Source organism: Nylanderia fulva, unplaced genomic scaffold, assembly GCF_048542155.1.
Source record: "Nylanderia fulva isolate GAGA-0341 unplaced genomic scaffold, ASM4854215v1 Scaffold34, whole genome shotgun sequence".
Classification (NCBI taxonomy): Eukaryota; Metazoa; Arthropoda; class Insecta; order Hymenoptera; family Formicidae; genus Nylanderia; species Nylanderia fulva.
The window spans coordinates 730,855-758,824 of record NW_028190411.1 but is presented as its reverse complement, the minus strand read 5'-3'; the positions used below and the strand labels follow the sequence as shown (position 1 = coordinate 758,824).

Here is a 27,970-nt window from a genome sequence, read left to right as displayed (position 1 = left end):
GTTTGTTCGACGAATCTCTACTTTTTTCACGGTGCGTCGGCGGAAACTTGCTTTCCGATTAATCAACGTGTCACGATGTATCTCTCCGCGGTTGCCTTACGTCCTCCGCGTTTTCGAGAGAGAGTATATGTACCCGCGCTAACTTTATTCCATTAATATCGGCCGCGGCTGTTGACGCGCGGCTTTTTAGCACGCCCGAAACTTGGCGCGAAATAATTATTCTCGCGTTGCTTTAACGCGCCGCAAAACACGGCGACAACGTTCTAATAGAACGCTGTTGAAAAAAAAGGAAAGACTTTTCGACAACAGCTTTACTTGCTCCGAAAATTTCCTCCCGTCAACATGGAATATGAGTCTCTTTTCAAAGTTAAAAGTCGATCAAACTGACAATCATTTATTATGAATAATTAGTTGAAATACAACGTTTCGGCTGTCATTGCAGCCCTTTTCAAGTAAATCTATAAAAAGTTACATAATTTATTTTGTATTTTCTTTTGGTATGTAACATATTTTTGTATATGAATCTATAATTAATTGTTACGATAAAATGTATCAAAATTATAATTATTTTTATGTAACTTTTTATAGATTTACTTGTGAAAAGGGCTGCAATGACAGCCGAAACGTTGTATTTCAACTAATTATTTATAATAAATGATTGCCAGTTTGGTCGACTTTTAACTTTGAGGAGAGATTTTTATTAATTATTACTAGCAAACCTTAAGGATTATTATCTATGGAATATGAGATTGCATTTGTCAGCACTTATGGGGTAGAAAAAGATATGATGCGACGTTTTAGTTTGAATTTGAACGATTTAAATTTGGCGGAGCACAATCGAGGATCCTAATGTAGAATGTTCGTTCAAACAGATTACGTGGTCAGATGTCAAAGCGCGCCTTAACGATCGGCAATGTTCCTTACATTTCTGAGATTCATCTCAGTCGCGCTGCCTAAATTAGGAGCCACTCGACCGAGAATATTTTCATCGCGAATATTAGATTCTTATTATTTAATGCTAAAACTCGTATAATTCTTTGTAATCAGCTGGTGCAAATAAATATATATAACTTGTAAAGAAATAATTGGCAAATTATGTAAATCGAGCGTTACAATGTAGTTAACGAAGAGTTGCAAACTAGATATCTTCTGATAAAATAATATTATTTTATATTTTTATTAAAAGAGAAAAAGGGAGGAAATAGCTATGTAGAAAATCAGAATGAACACATTCAGTAAAAATAGAATAGACGTTTCGATTTATTATTAAAACATATAACGAGATATAAAGTGGATCTTGGCAGCCTGTGATTACTTGACACTCTTGTATTTGCATTTGATGTCGCGAACGTGGAAACAATTCGATAAAATAAGGACTCCGCAAGAAGAAGATGGTCAGAATGAAATAATCTTGTTTTCCGTTGAAAAAACAGAATGATTACGTCGAATTCTATATCGCCGACGAGACCGGAAGGTATTAAGCGAGTTTACGGATTAAATATTGAGGGCCGGGCCAGAGATTTGACGAGCCATAATTTAATCCTTCTCATAATGTCGTATCCTATTAACAGCGCACGAGAGTCGATGTACACTCGGGATGAATTCTCCGCGCGCGCGATTTACATGAGAATATGAAATATGCATCCTTGACTCTCTCTCTCTCTCTCTCTCTTCCCCCTCTTTCACTTCATGATTAAAATATCGCGTCTTACTGCTTCTCGCAACGGGTATAAAATCATTTTCCGTAGTAACGGAATTCTCTACCGAGCTTAATCCTTAGCATGTGCGCACAATCTTTCGCATAAATATAATTATACTTTTATAAAAATTTCATCATTTCCCATCTCCCTGTCTCTCCTTCTCTCGCGAGAATATATTTAATTTATATGTAATTTTTATACACCAGCCAGTGAAAGAGATTCTTTTTCCCGTCATTCTTATTTGAATTTTAAAAGGATTTAGGTCATACGTAGGAGCGAGAAAGGAATCTGCGCGCATGTAACTTGCACATTAAATTCTTTGTAAAAAAAAATGGTGGAAAATGTATGTCCTGTGGAAAAAAGCGAGCGGACTTTTCTCGGATCTTTAAGACGCTTCCGTGAGATTTTCGTGCTTCGAATTAAATTCTCCGCGGAAAATTAAAGCTTTTACCGTATATATACTCTCGCCGAGCTCGGAGCTTTAATATCGCGAAACATCGCGCGGAATAGCTAGTTTACGTCAGTCCGTTAAAGGGACTAATTGTGCGAATATACAAAAGTTCCCTAATTAAGCGGGACCACGTTGTTGCGGCAAGTCATTATCGCGATATTAGGAAAAAATTGGAGAACTCTAACTTGCGTTACGCGCAAAGCACCGTCGGAGAGTATTATACCGTTATACCGGATTTAATGCGAGGCGCTCGTTGTCAGCCGAGTATTTCGAGAGGTTTCTGCCAGACTGCAATTTCGTTCTGTATTAACCCCTCCGGAGCAGCGACCGCTATAAAGAGTGCTTCGTAAGATTCGTATCAAAATTCAGACTCGTGTTCCGTGACAAATCTCACGTATAAATAAATTGTAAAAAAAAATCATCCAGTTTCTCTTAATTGGTTTACAACATATTTTACAGAATTAATTGTCGTTGAAGAAAAGATTACGCAGTGAGACGAGAGATATATAAAAGTAACATTATTTTCGCAAAAAAAAAAAAATAATATTCGAAAAACTGCGAAGGGAAATCTTTGCGTCGCAATCTGTCATCAGATTTACCGATTACAAAGGCTGATCGTGATAAAAAATGGGTCGCGGACACAGAGATTGCGCGAAAATGAACGAGCGAGGGTAGGAATATAAGATTCATACGGGCTCGCCGTCATTGATCCCTATGCGTTATAATTCATCTGGATCCGTCTCGAGAACTCGTGAGATATTACCGCGGATAAAAACGGATAAGAGAAAGATACTAAGTAATGACCATGGTAGAGAATCTTTATATTGCTCTCGTAGAAAAACGCGCAAGACTTTTGAAATTAAAACCTTAATGAAAATTGTGTCATCAAAGTGACACAATAATAACAATAATAAATAGTTGAAATATATATTTGTACGGGAAGTTTAATACATCCCCAGAATATTGCTTCGTAGAAGTTCATTTTCGAAAATGTTGAGTGTGAATCGTATTTGCGAGTAGCGATAAATATAAATTGCAAAAGGAGATTGTGTTTAAAAGAAACATGGATAACTACATCGATCAATTTTGCATAAAGAGATTCATAAGAATATAATTAACGAAAGTGATACAGACGGATAAAAGGACGCGGAAGGAATTCTGATCAGAGAAGAGGCGCAAGAAGAAGGGTGGTTTTCCCGCCTTGTCTTTATTGCGCGAGAGACGATGAGGTCTCTCGGCCCGGGCCAAGAACAATTCAATAAGCTCGGCGGAGTGTGGATTTTTCTGATTAGCCGGCGAAGTTGGACGGGTGGGTCGCGCGTGATCGTCCTGCCGAAACGAAACGGACTGGCCACGGAAAGGGCCGCGCTTATTTTCAAAGTTCAAACGCGCCCCCGAGCCGCTCGGCTATTCGCGTCATGCCTCGAGAAGTGCACTCAACGCCTCCGAGCCGGAGGGCCGAGTTTCAATCGGTGTCGAAGCGCCGCTTCGTGAGTCGCTTTCGCAGTCTTCACCGCATCGCGGCTCTCTCGAGCGCCCTATCGAACGATTATAGCAAAATCGCTGTCCTCTCTCTTTGAAAGTCGCGGAGCGTCGTGAAATCTTTCCACGGCTAACGATGTAAAATGCTGAAGAAGCAATCACGTCGCTTTTACGTACCTATACAAATGTAATATCGTTTTTTTTTTATTCTCATTTTTGTGAGTATATACAATTGAAAAATTATAATAATATAAATATAATTATTAGAAAGTAACTTTGTCCCTTTTCTGTATAAAATCTTTCCACATTATTTGCGATCTATTTATAGTTTAACGCGATATATAAGAGGGCCGTAGGTTCTTTCAACGAGTAATCGAAGCGGTGTCTTCTTGGCCGCCTTGACGTCGTAAGATATATCGAAGAATCCGGTGAGGATAGCTGGAAAGAGGGTCGGGGAAAGAAGCTCGAGAGTTAGGCAACGGCGGCGGCTTGGCTCCAAGAAACTAGGAAAGCTGACGTTTCGCTTACGTGCGGAAACTGACAAACGCGCGGATATATTCTCTCGTCTAGATGGATTTATCGAGCGAGCATCGAGAGCCCCCATTGAAAACGACGAAAATTGGATGGACGTACACATGCGGAAAAAGAGGGAGATGGTGAAAAAAAAAAAAGAAGGAAACTGTATTAGGGCACGTCGTGGATGCGTATCTCTTCGAGTTTTACCACCACGTCGTGTTCGCGATATGTCGGCGCGTTGGGCCGGTTTTTCCGGACGCGCTCAAGATAGCGTCGAGCGAGAAAGAGCGCATTCCGTGACTCAATCTGGAGATCGTCGACCTCGGCGTGACTTTGATAAACGAACGGACGCGATTCCTCCCGAATCCGGAAGTTTTGCGCGACTCGGGTCAACGAACCGAAATTCGCGAGGACGATCGCGATATTAGACCAACCCCGCGATATTCCAAGGAGATGCTGATGCTCATTGTAGAATGGAGAACTGACTTTCTGAAAATTAGATTTATCCAGATCAGATAAAATAGAACGCGCGACGTGAATAAAATGCTCTTTGACGTATATTTATTGCCAATTTTCGATTCGACAGAGATATATAAAAACATACTTTGTTTTACTGCGAGAAATTATCAAACTATTATCTCGAAAATTCTCCAAGTCGCCATAAATTTATTTAAGATTCTTCTTCGCGTATTAATTAATTCCAAGAACATTTATGCAATTGCGAGTTTACGTAACTCGGGTATTTCGAGAGAATCAGTAAACGCTTCTACGGGCGAGAGAAACTTGTTTACGGAATGAAACATGTCGATATCGAAATTCGGTTAACTATCGATGTCTGCAGCCGCAACGACAGACGGCGACCGCTGACAAGACAGGAACGTCGGCAATTATTTGGGACGTAGGACTTAATTAGTGCACTCTCAGTCGCGTACACTTAATTCGTTATGTCTCTAAATATTATTTATATTTCGAGACGAGATTTCGTTATTTTCTCGGATATGAACAGATAGTGTCTAGCAGTCAGGGAAATCTGGAGAACCGGGCATTATCAAGGAATTTTACTATTCATCTGGATATTTTCACATTATTCTACATTTGTTTCAATAATTTGAAATTTTTTATAAATAAACTTTTCCTTGACTCCCAGCACGCTCATTTTCTGTGTTAAAAATCGAATCATCTACAGCGTGTTCGTTAATTTATATTTTCAACGTCGTGTTATTTTATTTTATTTATAATATAAATAAAAAAGGTGATTAATTGTAATAGTTTATAGTGACATGTTTGTTTCGATTATCGTGCATAATGCAGATTGTACAATTGATTTAAATTTTTGTTCTAACTTCCGAATCTCTTCATCGTTGACAAAAATATCTCAAGGATTTCATCATTTAACATTTAATTGATTTATCATATAGATATATGCAAATTATATACTTGGAAAAAATAAAGTCAGAAAAAAATGAATTTCTGATCTTGGAAAATCTGAAAAAGTCAGGGAATGTTTTTCTTCGTTGGACACCCTGATGAATCTTATCAAAAAATTTCAATGATAAACGATACCCGACGATGAGGTACGATAACAAAATTAGCAGAAAATATATATAATATTTTCGCATCTGCGAGGAGATAAAAATCGAGAGTAACGAGGGCGCGTCCTTTTTACGGACTCCGAGCATGAATTCTATCTCGCGCTAATTAAAGCGGTTTGATAAGGTGTCGCTGGGAGCCTTCTCGCAGTCCAGCTGCATCGCGCGAACACGTAACGCCCGCTATTCCAATCGTCATAAATTGTCGCGGCGAACGTGACGATTGTACCGAGCAGCCAATACCACGCGCGATTCTATCATTCGACCCTCGTATCCTCGCCGTGGACGCTACGTTAACCCGCGGGTCCCTTCTCTCCCAGGGCTTTTGACCACCGATTCGTCTCTGCCACGGCTGCATTTATCGACCCGCCGAAAACGTGCCAAGGTTGCACCTGGGCTGATCCGCGATTATCCGCGAAGCGTCGCGTCATCTCCGCGACTTACCAGCCTTCCATTATTTGGCATCTTTGACGGAGCGAGGAGGACGAGATGACGAAAGAGGTGTAAAGACATTAATCTTTTCTTATATATAATAATAAAAAAAAGAGTAACCTTCTTGTAAAATCTGGAGGGAATTTCGCAAGTTTCTATTGACTTTAAATTAGTTGAAGAATATCTGGATGAGAAAGGGATTTTTCTAAAAAAAATATATTTTTCTTGTTTCCTTTGATTTTTTTAGAGCCTTTCTCTTTTAGCGAATTTGGTAGAATTTTGTTACGAGCGGCGCGCGTTATTATTCGCTGGTGATTAGCATAATCAGACGGCCCGTGTAACACGTACGACAAATAGACAAAACGCGACGGACGATGCCAATTAGCAGGTACCGACGTTAATGCAAATGGCAGCATTAGTCGATAATACGAGGGGTAATATTATTATTTCACGGCAATAATATTAGGGTAATTCATTCGGATTAATTAAGAGCATTACTGCCACGAGATGCGCAAACCTATTTTACCGTCGATGAATTCGCGTCCACCTATGCAAAAATAACGTATCGTTCCGAGTCAAATCGCGAAAATCCTCGTCAAAATTCATAAACTCGAATGTCATACGAATTACACACTCGAATAATCAATAGGTATCGACGTAGGAAGAGTTCAGACACATCGGATAAGTATATATATATATATATATATATATATATATATATATATTGTACAACCGAAACGAATTATATGAATATTTATAAGAAGTGAAGCACATTATAATAAAACTTAAATTTTAATAATATTTAATAACTGAAATGAAATGGGATAATTTCTAACAAGATTTAACAAACAAGTACCAAGTCTCTGGAGATCACTCTTTTGCGAAGAGCACGAATATATCGTGCGAGAATTAGTTAAAAAAAATTCCTGAAATATAATTTTTTTCTATATTTTTTTATATTTCGAAAATATCGGGCTGGGAGAGATAACGTGGAATTCCGCGACGGAGATTCATCCCGTGATTACAAGGTAGATCGCGTCTTGCATATTCACCTAATCGCATAAACTCGCTTGCAGCGAGAACTCGCTCGTTACGTAAATCATAGTCGGTCGCACCGAATGTCACTGACGTCACTGGCTGACCAAGTTACACTGAATATCTTCTCTCCCTGGACACACGAGAACCGAATATCGCGCGCGTGGTAAAATACTCCAATGTGCATGAGATATCTCGCACCTGCATAGCCGCATACACACGTCGATCATTTGCGATCGGTTCCGCCAATCAACGAGCGTGGCACCGGTCTCGCGAAGCGGAAATAGACCCTGTAACCGGAGAACTTATTTCTAGAAACATGGCCGCGGTCGTGCGTGGGTCCTATTTCGGGCTCGAAAACAGCATCGCGTCCGCTTCCTCGCCCGCGCCAGTCCGCTTCCTTCCGCGTCTCCTCGTCTTCCTCGTCGCTGTAATCAAGTCGTGCAATTGAAAATTCGGACGAAGATAGATAATCGCGGAGGGAGAATGAGTAATTCTACGAGAAGAGAGATACGTGCGCTTTTGACGAGAACGAAGAGAAGGGTTAACGAAGAAGAGAGACGACGAGTCCTGTCATCGCGCTAAGAATGACGAAGAGCTCGCATCTCGTGGGGGCTAATAAAAGTGGTGACCACATGGTTGCGGCACCAAAGCCATAAATAGAGGACCATATGTACGTGGAGCGATGCCGGAGCCGTTGGTTGCGCGAAAGCGATCTATTTCTGGCCGCTGCCGATCCCAGGATCCTGCATCGAGTCCGCGAGAGATTTCTCTTCGGATGCATTTTTGTTTGAATCTCTTGCGCACAGCACTGTTTTATTCTCTCCTCCAAATTCTTATATCTTTCCCGAATTTTTTTTCTTCCTCCTTCGATCGTGATCGGATCTCTCCTTCCCGACTTTGGGAATTTCTTCTTGAAGAGCGATTTCGCCTCGCGACGATTCACCAGAGCGCAGCTCCATACTTCTTTACATTCCATACGTCACATTTACTATGGGAAGTAAGGAAGCACGGAACGGTCGCCCGGTCATCGAACTCATCTGAATTCCTCCCGGAGAGAGCGAAGGTCTCCATCCTCTTCTATTCACCCCGGACTGAAGGTCCGGAGACATCCGCCGGACGTTGGAACGGTATCTCTCGATATCTCTCGGTATACGCGTCCTTGTCACAACGTTCGTTTCGCGACGGCGACGCCGTTACGTAATCCTTCTAAAAGATCTCCCTCTCTCTCTCTCGAGGCTGCTCTTCAGCGTGGAATCTGAAACACCCTCTCGCAGCGCATCGGAAGCGCCTGTGTACCCTCTTCCCGGGTGCGATACACCTGGGGTACGTCGCCAACGGAAAATTACGACGAACCCTGACGACGACAATCGTCGTCGAACGAAGATCCGAGTTCGACTTCCTCCTCTCGCGACTTGAGAATCCTGCCAACCCGGATGACCGCTTCGGACTGAATGCTGCCAAAGCCACGAGCACGATCAGTTCGGAACGAGCCCTCTAAAAATGGCTGCACAGATCCCATTGGCCTCTCCTCTCGGAGTCACGAGGAACCGAGCACCCCCCTCGTATGCAGATGTAAGCCTACACTCGAGACTACGACACGTCGACGACGACTCGGCTCGGCTCGGCTCGACTCAGCTCAGCTCGCCAGCTTAGCTTGAGAAGGCTCCCTCGCGTAGCGCTTCGCCGCGCCAAATTTGTCTTTACCCGAAAATAGTCAGTCCCACGGCTGCCACCACATGGCGCGACTATTCCTGGTCCAGACTCGAGTGATAACTTACCCAGGCTTCTCTGTCTCGCTTCTCTCCTCCTTCGTTTTCTTCTTCTGCCTGCTTTCTTCGTCTTTTTCCTCTTCTTTTTCTTCTTCTTCATGTTCTTCTGCTTCTTGTACCATATACAAAAGCGTGCGTGCAATATTCCGTGTTTTCGACTAGTAGACACGAACAGAGGGGTGAACCATAAGAGGTCCACTCGCTAAACTTTTGTTGTGTATAATTGCAGAGTTCTCCGTGTCTTCTTCATTTCGTCTTATCTGTTTTATAGAATTCATCCTATGAAGTCTACGGCAAAATTAAAACTTTTCTTACAAGGACTATTAAAGTTTCATGTAATTGATATAAAATTTAAGATCCTTGCCCCGGGAAGCCATTATGAATTTAGCTTTGATGATACCGTGTTGAATGTAACTCAATCTTATTATCTGCCTCCTATAAGACTTGGCGTATAAGGAAAGTTGTAAGAAATAAAAATTTCAAAACAAACTGTATTTTGAAGTAGCAGCCTTTTTCTTATTTAAAAAATGTCTCGTGGTCGAAACCTTCAATAATTTCAATGCATTATTATTTTAAGATCTAAAGTTTCCAATTTTCTGACGATCTACAACCGAGATCGAAATATCGATCAATTTATCGTCACTGACTTGATTTTCATCTCCCATCAGCTGGATTTCGAATCCGACGTAATATTTATTATGTACGATATATTTTGCGATATTTCGGGGGTGGGATCTCACTTGGCAACTGTCATTGGGCGGGAACGGGCAGATATCTTTAAATTCCGACGAGCCTCTCTCCGCGCCAAACAACGTTGCACCCTCGTTAATTCTCGAGATGCCAGATTACGTCGTTAATGCGATCGTTATGCGCGGTGATCAACGTCAACGGTGATGACGACGGCGACTCGATCGAACGGCCGTTAACAACAATGCTAAGGACAGTGTCGTAAACCACGAAGCTGAGTTACACGATCGTATAGATCATCGCATTATTTATAGAAAGATATGCGCGACGATAATGATCTCTGGCTTGCGGCCAGAGCTTTTGCGATTTAGTATCGCGGGGCGTGGTGATTAATTTCAATTTTTTTTTTCTTATACTTTACATCGTCGTCGGACGATCTTGTCTTATAATAGTTGATGTTACTCTTCCTCGAATTGTGTCGTTTTAACGAAAGATCGCGAGAAATCAAGTTGATTCTCGTGAATGGGATCTAAGTTTCGAATCAGCGCGAACTTGATCCCATTAGTTGTAGTGTATCGTATTATCGCGATATCTCTCTCTCTCTCTTTCTTTCTCTGCATATATTGTAGACGCAATTTCGCCAAGAATGTTGTTGAGGATGTGATACCGAAATACATTCCGACAAACAGCATCACCGTGCGAAATGTGTTTGCGAATCCTCCTCCTCAGCTTCCAAGTGGCATAAGTCCAACATTCGCCACATGCGAAACAACAAGCACAGCAAAGTTTAGCAGTCATTTTTCTAACTTAAAGTCCTATCTTGATCTCTCCTCTCATTTACATGTGCATCCAACGTAAAATTGTTCAAACGTATAATTAATTGATTTTCGCCGATAAATTTGCAATAAATTGGTACGAATCGATTGGAAAAACTTCTTACCCAACTCGTGCGCCGGAGCATTACAACACACATTTCGCTTTGGTGCCTAAGTCAGTCTGCAGAGAAGCTCGTAAATTCTCGCGCAAGTTGGACGTCCAATTTTTCCCGCGGCATCGGCTGCTCTGACGCGTCTGTCAACGACAGATTCCTCGGCGCGAATTCGGAATTCATTTTTCCCCGGGCGAGAAGTTTAACGGAAAACGCGTTCGGGCTTGTATATCTCGCGCGATAACCTTGCGATAAACTTGCGATGTCACTTTTATACCTGGACGACTTTCCGAGATGAAGAACTTGATCGCGACGATCTGACTGTGGCGTCTAAAATTACTGGCAGCCGAAGAGACGTTGCATCCGCGAAGTCGACGCAGTCCGGTGAGCCGAAACGAGTCTACGCGCTAATATCGTTCCTATTTTTGGACGACGTCGTCGTCGTCGTCGTCGTCGTCGTCGTCGTCGTCGTCTTGGTCGTCGGCGGCGTCATGACGGAGATGACTTTCAGAAGAGGAACATGCGACCGTACGTCGCCGTTCTTTCCGACCTTGCATTCGCGGATTATTCAGGGATAGAATCTATCTGAATGAGCAAATAACTATAATTCCGGAAATTCTGATAAAACTATGAACTCTCGATCGCATAGAAATAATATCGTCATGAAACGCTGAATCGAGAGATGACAAATTTTTATTCCGCTTAAAACTCTCTTTAAAAATTATGTTCAAACGTGTCTGTAATAGTGCAAAAATGTCACTTTTTATTAATCTTTTAAAAATTTTTATTGAGTGTAACCCAGTGCTATTTGAACGACTCTTCTACTTCTGCGTAAAATTTTATTCTGCTTGAATTTCGAGTAAGCTGTATTTTACCAGAATTATAATTTGAAGCTTATACTAATTGAAATTGTTTGCACGTAAGAATAAAAAAATGAAGGAAAGAATGACATCTGATCGAACTTTGATAAAAAAAAAAAGAAATCGACTGCAAACTTGTTAAAGAGTCTATAATAAGGAACAGAGCTCGACACTTGATACATCCTTGGATCTATCACCGGAACAATTTAATGATTTTAACATGCGGAGAATAATTAAAGAGAACGTCGTCTCCTCGTTCACACCAGGAAAGTGTCAGGGGTGAAGGAGGGAAAATGGGGGAGCTTTCTCTTAACGGAGGCGCCGCAGTCCTCGCCGCTCATGTATCAGGTTACGAGTTCGTCGTTGAAAATAGCCTTTACTCGCGTAATGGCGAAGACTCGGAGTAACCCCGACTAAGATACACGAGGAGATCGAAAGCCGCAGTGTCTCTCTCTCTCTCTCTCGGAAAAGTTGTCAAGCAGTTGCGCTGATGAAAGAAAACCACGAGAAAATCCCGGAGAAAGGAGATAACCGCGACTTGCCGCTTCGCTAATTAACGCCGTTAATTTATTGCGAAAAGTAGACCATCGAGAGTGACGTGGTGTTTTTTAATTTTCCATTATATAGGGTGTCCCAAAATTCACGAATTATCTGTTAATGACATAGATTCCTAAGACGATTCGAAGGCGATTTTTCCTCAGCGAGAATGTCGAGAGGCCATCATTTTTTGCATGTCCCAATTTTTGCCATCGTGTATTTTTATAATTAAAAAATTCGATTATAGTAAGCTCTACTTGAAATTAATTGAAGAATGTGATTTTGTTAATATTTTATTTCTACAAGGTTTAGTCTGCAAAAAATCCCTCATTTTTTATCGCTTATAACTCGATAATTATTGATGCCTCGACATTTTCGCTGAGGAAAAATCGTCTTCAAATGATCCCAGGAATCTGCCATTAACAGATTCGCGAATTTCGGGACACTCTGTACATACAAGTATATATAATTTCTGTTGCGTGATTTTTCTTTCGCGTTCGAGAAGAAATCCTTTTACAGGTGAAACACATGAATCAAATTTCCATGCTGAATTCGGTGAACACCTCTTATATCAAGGAGAATAATTATAGCCTGCATTATCTCCCTTTCTTTCCTCCCTCCACATCCAACTCTGGTCTCTCTCCCTACGGCCCTTCTCGTCGCAATTTCATTCTCGCAGCATCGAAGCAGCCGCCGGCGCTTCTTCTTCACCCGCGAATAGACAAGACGATGGCGCGAGTTCCTAGGAGATTCCCGGTGCCGTTGGAATTCTATGCGCTGGAAAGCGATATTTACTTACATCGAATCATGCTCGAAATTACTTTTACTCCCGTTGGATACTCCACGAACGTTTCGCCCGCGATATCTCTCTCGGGTCCGCGTGCGACCGAATCGAGCGCGCCTCTACATAGGCTTCTGGAAAATTATTTTTAGATATATTTACATTTTTAACGCAGAAACAATGTTTCAACTCCCTTCGACATCTATCGCACGCGTTGCAGGTCGTCCAGTTTAATGTCGGAATGAATGGTGAGCTCTTTTCAAATATAACTCTTCTAAAATACATCCGCACGAAATATCTCTGTGAAATCTCTCGGTAATTAAAGGGCATTCGGTAAATATTGGAACGACCCAGAGCTGAATCTTATTTGTGGCACTCTTCATTCCTGATATTCATGACAAATATGTTCTCCGATCTTATTAGGATGTGTTAGATGCAAAGAAAACGCGGTTTTTCATTCCTCGCGTATGATACTCATTTCTCATACATGACAATTTTCTGTCTCCCTTCGGGAGAGCCGCCTCGCGAAAGACATCTCGCTCGCGAAATGATAAATTCATGCTCGACTCTTCAGAAAAATTCGCATTGTCGAAATCTAACGCGCATTCGTCCTCTGGAACGCGATGGCCTCGGCGCGACAAATATTTTAAAACAATGGCAAACACACTACTCCCGCGTATATCTCTCGTCGAGTGTTTTTACTTTTTGTTTGTTTCCTCAAAGAGACATAAATAGGTCTCGGTTTGAGTTTTGACGAAGAAGAAGTTCTTTCAAAATTCTTCAAAGAATATACATCTTTCTGGCACACGTTATATAGATTTTCTGGGACATTCTTATATACCGAAAAAGCGTGGAAGTCGCGACGGGAAGTTGGCGAAACGCGAGAGAGGAAAACATAAAGGGCCCGTAGGAAGCCACTTTTCAGGCGTCTAGGAAATCCGAGTAAGAAACCTGGAAGCCCGTTCACGGGGGCGGAACGTGCCCGCGTTTTTTGTCCCGTGACAAATCTGTGTAACTTTATTCGAGTGCGCCGCGCGCGAGAGAGAGAGGAGTTAATGCTGTTTGTCTCGCGATAGCTCGGGGAAGGGAAGAAAGCGCGAATTGCACCGCCAAAAAGTTTTGCCGAAAACAGAACGTGCTAAGCAGCCGTCGTGCTTCGTCGTCGAAAAAGCGGGCCAAGGATTCTTTTATTGCGCCCTTAATGTAACGATTTTTATTGTCGTCATATTTGCTCGTACCTTCTGATTCACTTTTTCCCTATATGTTATTCTAAAATTATTTTTTACTATTAAAAAAATATTTTTTTCGCATTTAATCATAACAATCTCATTTATTTCAAAAAGATTTTTAAAAAAATACAGAATACGAAGTTTATTAAATTTGCTCCGAAAATCATGATAATCGTGGGACGATATGATATTGGAGGAATTTTAGAAGAATTTCTGTAATTAAATAAAAATATTAATATATCTACCACAATAAAATGTGTTCGATTAATTTTATTATGCACATATTAATATTTTTTATTATTAGTTTATCAAATTCTTTCAATACCATATTGTCCTACGATTACCATGAAATTCTTTCCATGCAATATCTAAAAGGGGAAAACATCTATTAAAAATTCACAAATTTTTCATAAGATTATTATAAAAATAAGGAAAGAGGGAAATTTTCTGAAGAAGCTCGCGCACTTTTTCAATCTGCGTATATTCGCGGTGACTTTCTGGAATCGTGGAAGCGAAGAGTGGTTAATGGTTTTTAATGGAGAATGGATTGATCGATTCGCGAAGTAGAATAACGCATTCACGCCGAGGGCGACTAGAGCGAAGTTATAGATGTCTGTACGAGCAAAAAACGCCCGTTTGTGCGGATAAACTCTTGAGTGTGCATCGTGCCGCGGAATTCGATATCGTCAGATGGAAATAAATGTTTTTTTTTTTTTATATACACGGCATTTACGCGTTCATCCTTTCGAAAAGAGGGTACCGCACGATCCGAGTCGACGTTTGTTCGCGTCAGTATGTGCGTGAATTTGAAAATATTTACCGTCAGTGATACGCGAAATTGCGTTTTTCAATTGCGATAGCGCATGATAAAACTCGTAACCTAATATAATAAACTCAATTCTATATATTCAATATTATATATATTTATTACACCCCGGAAGAATATGATTCGTCACTGGAATAAATGTTTTAAGTAATTACGACACATCTAAAACGTGCCAAAAATTATTTCTGTAACGAAATTCTGCAAAACTCATCGAGAAATATCGGTTCTTTTTTTCCTCCGTTTTCCCCTTTCATAATTCTGGAGCTCGGCCAAAAGCGCGAAAAGCAGAAAGAGTTGCTCGAACTAATGACAAGAGCGATTCAAAACACCGGATTATTATGGCCATTAAGAACCCGATCGCAGCCTCCCTGTCTCTTTCGCTTCGAGGGAACATGGCGCTTTGAAACTCGGCACGAGACGCGACGCTTTAACGATGCAGTAAAACTTCCGTGAACTACGAATTTAAGGCGACCGAGCATTAACGGGCGTATTAATTAAGGACGCGTTAATTCCGATATCGCCCCGAAACTTTTCGCATGTCTATTTGCGATCTTCGCGCATTTTCTTCCGACAAAGTTGAGCCTCACTTAATACATTTGCTGTTACACTTTGAAAAGAGACGGCCACACATACATGGAAAATTACTCTTATCAACTGCAATTAAATACATAATTAATTAGATATAATTAATTATATTGCATTTTTTATTTTTACAATTATTCTCCGATTATATCTTTTACTTTCAAATTAGCAATGACAGTATGATTTTTTATTTCAACATTCAACTACTGTTATATATGTTACCATAAAATTTATTTGTCAATATAAATAATTTTTTTAAACATATATTAATACGCAAAGTGTAATAAAAGATTTCACATCTCATCGAGAGGATCAGATCATAAAAAAGCACACTCGCTGTTCATAGTTGGCGAAAAAAGATCGGTTCTTTTGCGAAAAAATATAGACTGCGATTTTGCACGTCACATGCCATCATCTCGGGAAGAAATGATTGTGAAACGATAAGAAATAGAAAAAAAAAAATAAGACTTGGATGCTCTCCTAGATTGTATAACTGCGTAATGACTGAACTCTCCGACGATGATGTTTATGCGAAAAATTCTTTAGTATTCAAGACATGCAGCCGATTATATCGATTGTCATTTCTGAGGAAAACAATGAACTTTTGATTAACGCTAAACACTAATTATCATATTCTACAGAGGCAAATGGTATATTTGAAGAGAGCGACATATGTAAAACCGTCTTTGTGTCTCCGAGATAAAGGAAGTGACACACGCATACACAAAATATCGCATTAGACAGATGACGACAAATTCATTCGTAATCGAGTGCGACGGGTCTTCGGATGGATCTTACGGGAACTTAGGAAAAGGCGGACGCAGCGAGAGACGTAAACAGCCTCCAGCAGACGGGATATGTTTCGGAGCCAAAATATCTCTTCCTCCGCACCTATCAGCCGACCGACTAAAGACGGATAGACGTGTTTTCGTCGGAGGAATCGAATAAGCAAAATAAACGGGACGGAACTCATTCTGAGGAAAAACGCGACGTCGTCGACGTCACCATCCGTCGTACTTTATACCGGAATCATTTTTATTCCCTCTGCCCTCTTCACCCCTTTTTCCCCGATCGAAAACTTCTCGCTCTCATCATTTCAAGCGTGCATATTTTCTCGAGGAAAAACAGAATCGCGCACATTATCGGTTGCCGCCGCGCGATCGGGGTGTATTTCGAATTAAAGATAAAATTATTGATGTGCACTTTGAGATGCAAAAACACAGATATTCATATTTAATTGATTATTCAACAATTGCAATTAATTTACAATTAATATTTATAAATATAAAATATTGTATTTAAATATATAAATAATGTATATCTCGAATATTTATTTTCTATAAATTATTATTTAAATGCATTTTTATTTATTTTTATGCATACATGTACACACAACGCATGTATACCATATGTTATGAAATTATATGTACTAAAATTGCAAAATACTTTTATATTCCAATTATTATTTTATAATTGCTTTTAATATGCGAAAGATTTCTCGTACACAGCATATTACTTACATTTGTTATACAGTTTGCGAATATTATAAAAATTAAGAATAAAAGTAGAAATAATTATTTCAAGGTATATATAATTTTTTAAAATAATAATACACTTGCAATATATTACATAGCAAAAGTTAAAAGCTACAGCAAAGTGCTTTGTTTTTTACAATTTTACTAAAAATTGTTATCTCTCTGTTATGAATGATTTTACATAAAATGACGATTAAACAGATTTATTGCCAATTTGATTGTTTACTCAACCAGAAATACAATTTAAAATTTAACTACATTTAATGGAAATGACGAAAAACTCTTTTACAGTTTGTCTAACACTATGTGTACAGTCATTTATTTATAGGATAAAAACGATTTTATGTATAAGTTGTTGTTCTCTTAAAATACAACATTCTTTTTTTTATAGTTTATTCGTTTTTACAGCACAAAACTCATAAGATTACATGAAAATATCAGGTGTTTGTTTTGCGTAATCACAGGTTTAATTATGCGTGATTTTGACGCGCAACTCGGGCAGGGAGGTACAGATTAATTTTAATCGTGAATATGAAGCAAATAAAGATAATAGGGGTGACGTATTAATTTACACTACGTTAACGATCGATGTTAATAATGATAGAGTATTAATAATATTCGCTCTACGGTAAACAACCCGCTCGTTAATAATCTCAATATACGAATACTAAACGGAAGGGTTGATGATGGGACGGTAATACTTGCTGTACCCGTGATATCACATACATACATGATGGAAATGAGGCACATAGATCCGAAGAGAATTCAGAGGGAACGCCATTAATGCATATCTCAAAAATATGAATAATTATCGAATCTCGCTCGAGAAATGTTAAGAGATAAATTTCAAAGTTGAAAGTTAAATGCATCGAAAGAAGAATCACAGATTTAACAAAAAAAAAATGGAACAGTTAAATTTCTATGTTTAGGCGTGCTTTTTTAATCCGCGTGTTTCATCAATCTTTTGATCGTATAATCAAATTTATCTCTTTGGAAATTTAATTTTCCACTTGGACGATCATCCCCTTCCAACCCCCGCAAGTTCTTCTAGGCTCATCCATGATGTCGTTTTCCCTTTCCTCTTCGACCCGAATTAAAATAGCCGACGAGTGCAGCGATCACGGGTGACCTACCCCGTGGTGCACCTGCGACTCGTCTGGCGGTGCCATCGCCGTCATATTTTATGCCGAAGTCATTTCCATCGCCGCGGAAAAGTTCCAACCCGCGGCGTCTCCGTCCGCGCCCTTTGCAATAACTTTTAAAGGAGCTCGGAATTAATATATTTTTTTTCAGGAAGACCGCTGGCACTTTCTCAGCCGCCGATCGTTCCTTCTCTCCCGGTTGGGTATTGAACACATAAATTACGCGACTTTGCCGAGCGATCGAAATGTTTTCTTTCCCTTTTCTTTTCTTTCTGTCTGTCTGTATTTTTTTCTTTTTCTCTTGCTCCCTGTGTTACCTTTCTTTTCTCATATGATTTTTTGCTTCGCACAAATTTTCTACAAGCGACTATTGTTCTCTTTCGATTCAGAATTTATATATTTAATTGTGTCACTTGTTTATTATAGTCTGTTTTTTTATATATCGTACATTTATCTTGTCTATTCAATTTTTTGGGAATTAATTGGTATTCGGAATTTATAAATAATTATATTATTATTATTAGCCGACGCAATTTATCGTCATTTAAATAGATTATTAATTTGCTATTGAGAAATCATTTTATTAAAATATACAATAGTTTTATTGTTAAAGCGCGTCACATTAGTTTCACGGTCTCGCGATCGTTATTATAATTCGGGATATTATTATTTCTCACAAAGATATAATTATATATATTATATTTCTTCGCGACAGTTTTCTTTCATTTTTCTTCAACCCTCTCATTTTTCATCATAATTTGTCCTGTGTTGCCTTTCCTAATAGCACCAACCCGGAACGTTCAAACCCCACAACGTCCAAACTTCACGGATAGAATTAGATGGTAGTTGTGATTTAGTTTTGGTTCGATTACCTACCTCCTCACCCCAATCTCTTCCTCCCCCTTTCGCCCTTCAGGTACCGACTAATCCTTTCGTAGATACTATTCCCCCGAGAATTTCAATTTTCGTCACAGGGACCACCGCGAGATTTCGTTAAGCCCTTCCAAAATAAGTTATTTTACGTATACAAATTTAAGAATTTTATTAAATAACATTTTCGATAAGATTGATCGCAAAGAATAAAAAAAAGATCAAGTTATAATAAATTTTTAATTTCAAAATTTATGATTTTGTTTGTTCCAAAAATCTGTGCAAAAATATATAGGAAAGAAAAAATTCGAATATTCATTTTTATTAGTTCTTTGCAAATATTTTACATTTATTTATTAGTATTTCGTAGATACTATTCCCCCGAGAATTTCAATTTTTGTCACAGGGACCACCGCGAGATTTCGTTAAGCCCTTCCAAAATAAGTTATTTTACGTATACAAATTTAAGAATTTTATTAAATAACATTTTCGATAAGATTGATCGCAAAGAATAAAAAAAAGATCAAGTTATAATAAATTTTTAATTTCAAAATTTATGATTTTATTTGTTCCAAAAATCTGTGCAAAAATATATAGGAAAGAAAAAATTCGAATATTCATCTTTATTAGTTCTTTGCAAATATTTTACATTTATTTATTAGTATTAGTATTTAAGAGAGCATGCTATTCGGAAGATTTTGCGAAAAAATAGAGAACGCTGGTGGAAAGAACGGCATGACGAAGAAACAGCTTCCGAGGAAAAAACGCAAGAAAAAGCGCTTGCCAGAGAGGAGAGCAACGAAATTAGAAGGACGCAGAGTACTTTGAGAAGTTTTCCGCTTAATCCGGATCTAACTTCCGGTATTCGGTACTCACGACAAATTCCAATTTTCGTCGGACACTTCGCCGATGAAGTTGCGCGAGACGATTACAGGGGTGGATCGGAAGAGAGCCGTCTCCATCCGAGAGATTTCGATTTTTCTCCCGAAAGTTTTTTGAGATGCTGTCGCGTAAAAAAAATATATATAAATAAATATAGAAGAAAGTAAGAAAACGCGCGAGCAACGAAGACGCGACATCATCGAGGCTCTCGCTCTCGCTTTCGCTGGGTGCGCCAACTCCGATAAAGAGGCGTCCGGAAATTACGTCATGGTAGTCTGCCAACGTTCCTCATGGTTTCTGCATATTAGAGCGCATCCATTCCTCCCTTCCACCTTCGGTGCCCTTTCGTCACCCACGAACGGACATTGCCGATTCGAACCGGCCGTGCGTTTCTTCCTGGTTCATCGAATGCGACCGAATTTGTCGGATTTAAACACAGTGTGCTAATAATGCGCAGAAATGGTAAACCTACGTAATAATAAATTGATAGCGCGATATAGTAGTCGAATTTCGAGGCAATTTAATTTAATTGTTTGCAATTTAATTTAGAGAATTCACAGCACGCGCTACTCGCAATATTTCATTATTACACATCTTGACAATTAAATCTCGAATTAAAGTTCCATTGACATAAAGTGTGCTTGAAGTTATATAATTAAATGTGAAGATTAGTCGAAATTAAATTGAAAGAATCAGAATCCTTCTCGAGTAATCACGCGAATGCAAATGTAAATTTATTTTACAGAAAGATCTACCTACTGCAGAAAAATGTTACTGAGAAAAAAATATAGAATTCAATTTTTTTTTCTCCCGAAGAAAGAAAGAGAAATTTACTGTCATCGAATATTAGAAGCTAATTTATCTCGCGCGCGATCGATGGACGGGAGAGCGTGACGTGAAAATTGGACCTTTATTTATTGCGCGGAATTTGATCGAATCGGATGGCGCGTGAATGACTGATAGGAAATCCGAATACTTCGGAATCGTCTGGTGAGGAGTGCTGGGCAGAGGCAAACGAAAGGGAAGATAAATGGAATTCCGCCGGAATTCCGCGAGGTTGCAGCGGATAAATGTTTTAGGGACTCGAGGGCCTTGTGGTGGTTTCTCAGTAATTCGTCCGTGAATAATACCTTGAGAGAAGTTCTCGCCGAAAGATCGTGGCTTCCGATTTTCTCTTAAATGAACATTTTCGCGCAAGAGTCATCATTATCTCATTATAATATCGGAGATTCAATCGGTTGAACAAAGATGCATTTATGATAGCTGAAAATCTATATGTAATGATTATGGGGTGTTTCAGTCTGAACATTTTTTTTTATTATAGGTTTTAATCGAGAAAGAGATACTTCAGTGTTTGATTTTTAAGTACGTTATCACGTATCATGAAAGAGAGAAAAAATAAATTCTTATGAGTATAGGAGAGTCGAGATATACATGTGCATAAAATAAGATTTGATAAGATATGAAAAAGGAAATATAATGTTAATGAACAACATTTGTTCATATACAACAATATAATTAAGAAGCAATCAATTAGAAAGTAAATGTGACTGAAGAATAAATGTGATAAACGATGTCGAAAGACTTGAAGACACTCGACATTATGATTGATCGGAAATGCAATATAAGCACATCTGTTGATCTTAATATGCGTATTATGCAAGGTAAAGAAAGTACTATGTATATATGTACACATGCTAGCTTCTTTTCGGAATAATTTTGCACGAATAAGAAAGATATTACTGCAAGATGCTTTCTTTTTATGAGAAAAAGGAACACTTAATTTTTTTAATTAAATATGAAAAGGCTAATGAGAACCAGGAGCAACAAGTTTGTTTTTAAATTCCTCTAATTATTTTGAACGTTTTAGTCCTTTCTTTGGATCGTTGTATATTATTCCTTTTTCATATCTAATTTTGTATCTATATCAGAGCCTTTTCAATTTATTATTATTTTTTTTAAATCACTAAATATCATCTATCTAATTTAGACTAAATTCTATCCCTTAATTCACAATTTGCTCTTCAATTATACTAATGTCTATCTACAGAGCACTCTTGATCAGTGATATGCACTCTCGTGAACAATGAATCCGCTGATAATTCTCTTCCCTTCCTTCCTGAACCGCGTGTAAAACAATTCCGCATTTCGACAAGGACAAACCGAGGAATTATTTCCGCCGTGGCTCGCTCGACTCACCATTCTCCAGATCATCATCTCTCTCCCTCTCTCTACCTCGATCTCTGTAATTTGTGCTCGGTCTCGAAATCCTCTCGATATCACTCGCGACGAACGGCCGGATCGCAGCTGCGCGACGACGGCGAATACCGAAATAATCGCGAGTTTGCGCAACGCTATATTTAGCGAAACCATACGGAGCGAGCACGGAATGATTCCGCGTGCGATTCTCGCGCGCTTCTATCGCGATTGATGCGACAAAGAGATACCCGCGTGTATCGATCATCGACGATCCCCGATCGCCGACTATAGAGAGGAGCGGCCTCTTTCTCTCTTCGGGTCAGCTGTTTGTTGTCGCGCGCGCGAGCTGTCATTACACACTCTCGTGTCAATTATATTTAGCGTGTCACCGCGTGATCTCACTGACTCACTGCACGCTGCGGAATACGGAGGAGGCCAAACGCGCCTCGTCGAAGCCTCGCTTGTTGCAACGATGTGCATCGGAAGGAACAGAGGCACGCGTGTTGTCGGATCTCCGTTCGAGTTCTCGGTGGACTCCGTCGTGATGATGCCACGACCGTCGCTGACTCACTAAATGCTCAATATATGCGTGCGTGATTTACATGGAGCGAGCTTGATTCGCATCCGCTCGCGTCAGCGAGCGGTTTTATATCTGGAGCTTATTTGGAATCTCTCTTTCTTTCTCTCTCTCTTCGAAAACTCGTCAACGCACGTAGAGAGAATTTTCTCTTGGAATTTACCCTGAAAATCATGGGAATCGTGTGAAATAATATATGGTATTGGAAGAATTTTATGAGAGTTTCTCTAATTAAATATTGAACAAATTAAAAATAGTAATATCTACCACAATAAAATATGTTCGGTTAATTTTACTATGTACATATTAATATTTTTTATTAATTTATAAAATTCTTTCAATATTGTCCTACAATTATCATGATTTTCAGGGTAAATTCTAAGACAACATTCTCTTCGTACGCTATGGCAAAAGTATCGAAAAATAGTATCAAATTCATTGAAATTTATTTAAGCTATTTATACTGTTCAAATAACAAGTATTCCAAATTTAAAAAAAAAAAAGATCCAATAAAATGAAAAAATTTCAATCAAATTAATTGATGCTTGAATTTCGCGAAAATATTAGTAATTTTTTTTTACAGATGCAATGCATTTTTATCTCGCAAGAATCTCATCCGAATCGATGTTTCTAAACGTCTTTTCAGGATTTTCTGAATACATCAGAAAGACATTGTTCTAATTCCGAGATATGATAATAAATGATGATTTAAGATCATAATGATCAGTTGAACTAAATGCGAACTATGACGACGTTAGGACATCGAGTAGTAACATTGAGAATGCCTAACGACGATTCATTGACGCCAATAAACGGATAAAGATGTCGGCGAGGACTTTTGTTCCTCGTCGACGAATGAGGGGAAATTAATCGCGGTAATAATATCACGCGTCATGATACATCGTCTAAGTCAGATGAAGTATTTATACGAACCACGATTATGACGAATTTCGCGTCTTTTGGCTTACGAGATGTGACAAAATAGGAAATTAAACCGGAGAGACTGACAGAATGTAATAACCGAGATGGGAAATTCGCGCGATCGTTATTTCTATTTATTACATCGTGCAAGAGATTGTGCCATTGTAATTGCGATAATTATTGGCCGCGTTAAATCAACGTCATCGCGTCTTTTCATTCGCGGACGCGTAATTTCGTCTAACGCGAAAATTCAAAGAGCGGACGATAAATTCTTTCTAATAGCGACAAGGTTTTTGAACGCGGGAAAATTTCTGGTCTTTTCTAATAAAAAGATACTGGGTCTCATTTATGCTTAACTTAGATAAGAGAGAAAAGTTTAACGTATATATATAGCTTATTTTCTCATATCAGTGGAAATAACTACGTATTATATTATACAAAAAAATAGAAAATTATAATCAACCCACGCATGATATTCGTTTTATCATCTTTTATCTTTTTTAATTAGCGTGACGTATAGAGACAGTGTTGATGTGAGGTGAGCGATTTAAATTCGTCGCGTTATTCCGATCGTTTTCATCGCAATTATTTCGGCAAGAGCCGAGAGAATTAAGGCGGAAATAAAAAAAATGGAGAGCAGCACATCGAGAGAGAGAGAAGGCGCGCGGAATGAAATTGCGGGTCCGATTAATGACGCAATAAAATCGCACGCGCGAGCGGTGTCGACGTGCGAGTACGTATACCCGGACATAATTGGCAAAGTAATCGATTTATAGTTATTAACGCGGTAACGGCAACATTTGCGGCCGTTTGCATATTCATGACAAGGAGAGGAGCAGTCGGCCTCGTTGCTACTATATATTGCTCTATGTCGCAGGGCATCGGAATGCCGCGACGATCGCACTTGGATGCAAAACGCGTGTGTCCCTTAGACCGCGTTAATGAAAAACGACGCCGCTTACGCGTCGTAAAAATTTGATGACCTCCCCGCGAAGCGGGCGACGACGCTTATAACGGCGATGCAAATTTAACGCAAACATCAATTACTCCCGTATGACACCGCACGCATACATTATACCGTACTTGATATGCAAACAGTAATTTTTTCACAGATCGTTACTCATCGTTAAGATAGTAAAATTATTACTCGTTAGAGTTATTAATCGCAAATTTTTCGGGTTAAATCAGGATTCATGTGTCATTGGATTTTGCTCTCTCTTCCTCCCGTTGCATTATGCGTAATTTTATTTATCGCAAAAATTCTTTCTCATCAAAAGACACATTTCTTTTCCCTTCTCAAGTCGTTAATTGTTATTTGTGTTTTACAACGATACAGAAATCGCGCGACTAATCGTCGAAATTTCCGCGAGCCGGATTCTTTGACTAATGGATTCTACGAAAGTATCCGTGACATAATTGGCGAGACATTTTTCTCCAAAGGACGGGATAGAGAAGGTCTCCCGTTTGTGCGAGACATGTTTCGGAACATGTGTATAGCCGTCACATATGTGACGAAACACATGCGTTTCCGTCATGCCCCAGCAGCGGCTACCGCCTCGAAGAAGTCCCCCTGACTTCGGAGAGGCCCCGTCGACGAAACAGCTGTCCCCGTCTTTCTTTCTCGTTACCTCACCATGGGGTCCCTACCGCGACGAGTAGTTAGAAATACGCGCAAGATACACGGAAGCAAATCACCTAACAAGGAAATTCGGGATTGTACTTCTCTATATGCCATACCAACATAGATGGATAGAAATTAAATTTATTCTTGCAAAAAAATTGTCCCGAAACAAATATTAATATAGACATCAAAGTATGCGAATAATATAAGCAGCTATAATAGTAACAAAGAAAACTAAAATCGCGAATATATCAGGAAAAGAAAGAGATAATCAAAAAATGTATATCCCTTTCTAAAAGAGGCTAAAGCGTCAATTTGCTAATTAAATTTTAAAATAATATGTTATAAAAATTAAAATAATATTTTTATATAATATGTTATAAGATTTTAAACTCGATTAATATTCTTGACAGTTATCAGCTGATTCGTGTTAAAAAATCCTCGATTAATATTTTTGACAGTTATCAGCTGATTTCTGTCAAAAATATTAATCGAGGATTTTTAACACGAATCAGCTGATGAAAAGAGAAATAGAATTCTTGAAAATTGACTTGCGTCTCACCTTTAAACTCGATTAATATTTTTGACAGTTATCAGCTGATTTCTGTCAAAAATATTAATCTAAATATAAAATATAAATATGTTATAAAAATTAAAATAATAATTTTATATAATATGTTATAAGATTTTAAACTCGATTAATATTCTTGACAGTTATCAGCTGATTCGTGTTAAAAAATCCTCGATTAATATTTTTGACAGTTATCAGCTGATTTCTGTCAAAAATATTAATCGAGGATTTTTAACACGAATCAGCTGATAAAAAGAGAAATAGAATTCTTGAAAATCGACTTGCGTCTCACCTTTAAACTCGATTAATATTTTTGACAGTTATCAGCTGATTCGTGTTAAAAAATCCTCGATTAATATTTTTGACAGAAATCAGCTGATAACTGTCAAAAATATTAATCGAGGATTTTTTAACACGAATCAGCTGATAACTGTCAAAAATATTAATCGAGTTTAAAGGTGAGACGCAAGTCGATTTTCAAGAATTCTATTTCTCTTTTTATCAGCTGATTCGTGTTAAAAATCCTCGATTAATATTTTTGACAGAAATCAGCTGATAACTGTCAAAAATATTAATCGAGGATTTTTTAACACGAATCAGCTGATAACTGTCAAGAATATTAATCGAGTTTAAAATCTTATAACATATTATATAAAATTATTATTTTAATTTTTATAACATATTTATATTTTATATTTAGATTAATATTTTTGACAGAAATCAGCTGATAACTGTCAAAAATATTAATCGAGTTTAAAGGTGAGACGCAAGTCAATTTTCAAGAATTCTATTTCTCTTTTCATCAGCTGATTCGTGTTAAAAATCCTCGATTAATATTTTTGACAGAAATCAGCTGATAACTGTCAAAAATATTAATCGAGGATTTTTTAACACGAATCAGCTGATAACTGTTAAGAATATTAATCGAGTTTAAAATCTTATAACATATTATATAAAAATATTATTTTAATTTTTATAACATATTTATATTTTATATTTAGATTAATATTTTTGACAGAAATCAGCTGATAACTGTCAAAAATATTAATCGAGTTTAAATCAACTTTATATCATTTTTTTCAATATCGATCAATTTTTGTTTAATTTTTTTAATATTAATTTATAAAAATTCTTTTTAATATAAAATTGAAGAATAGCGCACGCTTGTATTGTTTCTAGTTTCATAAAAATGGAATGTGAGCGTGATCACATAAGACAAAATATCTTGTGACAAATAAAAAAACATGAATATCATTACATAGATGGAATGTTTTTTAAATGAGAAAAGAAAAAGAAAGAGAAAAGTGGAAAACTAATTAGGACAAAACTCGTTATAAAATAACTGGTACTAAAATGCTTTGCAAGCGTAACGAAAATGAATTTTCCGCGTGCAAAATACAATTGCGGCTTTTTGCCTTAATATTTTGCCTTTTTGTCTGGTTTCAGTGCGATGCGAGTCCTGCTATCGAAACTCCCTCGGCCCTGGATCGTCGACGAGAAGAAGGATGACGGTTATACGGCACTTCATTTGGCTGCTCTTAACAATCATGTTGAAGTCGCCGAACAACTGGCACGTGCTGGAAAAGCTGATCTAGACTTGCAGAACGTGAACTTACAAACCGCTCTGCATCTGGCTGTCGAACGACAACACACGCAGATTGTCCGGGTGCGTTTACTTCTATTTTAACTTCAATTCTGACTTTTCGGGTAATCGTGAAAATCTTTTATCTAATAATAATTAATTTTCTAACAATGACAAAAATTAAAGATACTTTTTTATGGATTGATATCTAATAGTACGGATAATTAAAATTCCTTCTTTAAAGAAAGGTCTTTAATTTGCAATATGATTTGTCTAATTGTAGTTATTAGTTCGCGAAGGTGCGAATCTAAACGTCGCCGATAAGGATGGGGATACGCCCTTGCATGAGGCACTTCGACATCACACGCTGTCACAACTGCGACAGCTGCAGGACGTGCAGGACGTCGGACGACTATTGATGGGTCTAGGCACTCAGGGTCAGGACAAGAAGAGTAGTTCCTTCATCGCGTGCTTCCTGGCGGCGCATGGCGCCGACCTGGAGCTGAAGAACAAGAAGGGTCAGACACCCTTGGATCTCTGTCCGGATCCCAATCTCTGCAAAACCCTAACTACCTGCCACAAGGACAAGGAATCGTTAGTATCCGAGACGACTCTCTGGTCTTTTAATCTCTTAACTCATGTAATATAAACAAAAAATATTTT

The 27,970-nt window shown here is 38.5% G+C and overlaps 1 protein-coding gene and 1 pseudogene across 2 annotated transcripts in view; one reads left to right on the top strand and one right to left on the bottom strand.

Moving 5' to 3' along the window:
• The window catches only part of LOC146722266 (uncharacterized), a 42,218-nt pseudogene extending 34,051 nt beyond the window's left edge, over nt 1–8,167 (bottom strand). The window contains exons 1-2 of the transcript XR_014925250.1: nt 8,060–8,167; nt 7,223–7,921 (exon numbers count right to left, since the gene is read on the bottom strand). The product of XR_014925250.1 is annotated as an uncharacterized LOC146722266 (transcript). The remainder of the gene's footprint in view (nt 1–7,222; nt 7,922–8,059) is intronic.
• mib1 (E3 ubiquitin-protein ligase mind bomb 1) overlaps nt 1–27,970 on the top strand; it is a 374,656-nt gene that overhangs the window by 343,757 nt on the left and 2,929 nt on the right. Inside the window, exons 10-11 of the mRNA XM_029310927.2 lie at nt 27,172–27,391; nt 27,591–27,901. Coding sequence (XP_029166760.1) covers nt 27,172–27,391; nt 27,591–27,901 — 531 coding nt within the window. The remainder of the gene's footprint in view (nt 1–27,171; nt 27,392–27,590; nt 27,902–27,970) is intronic.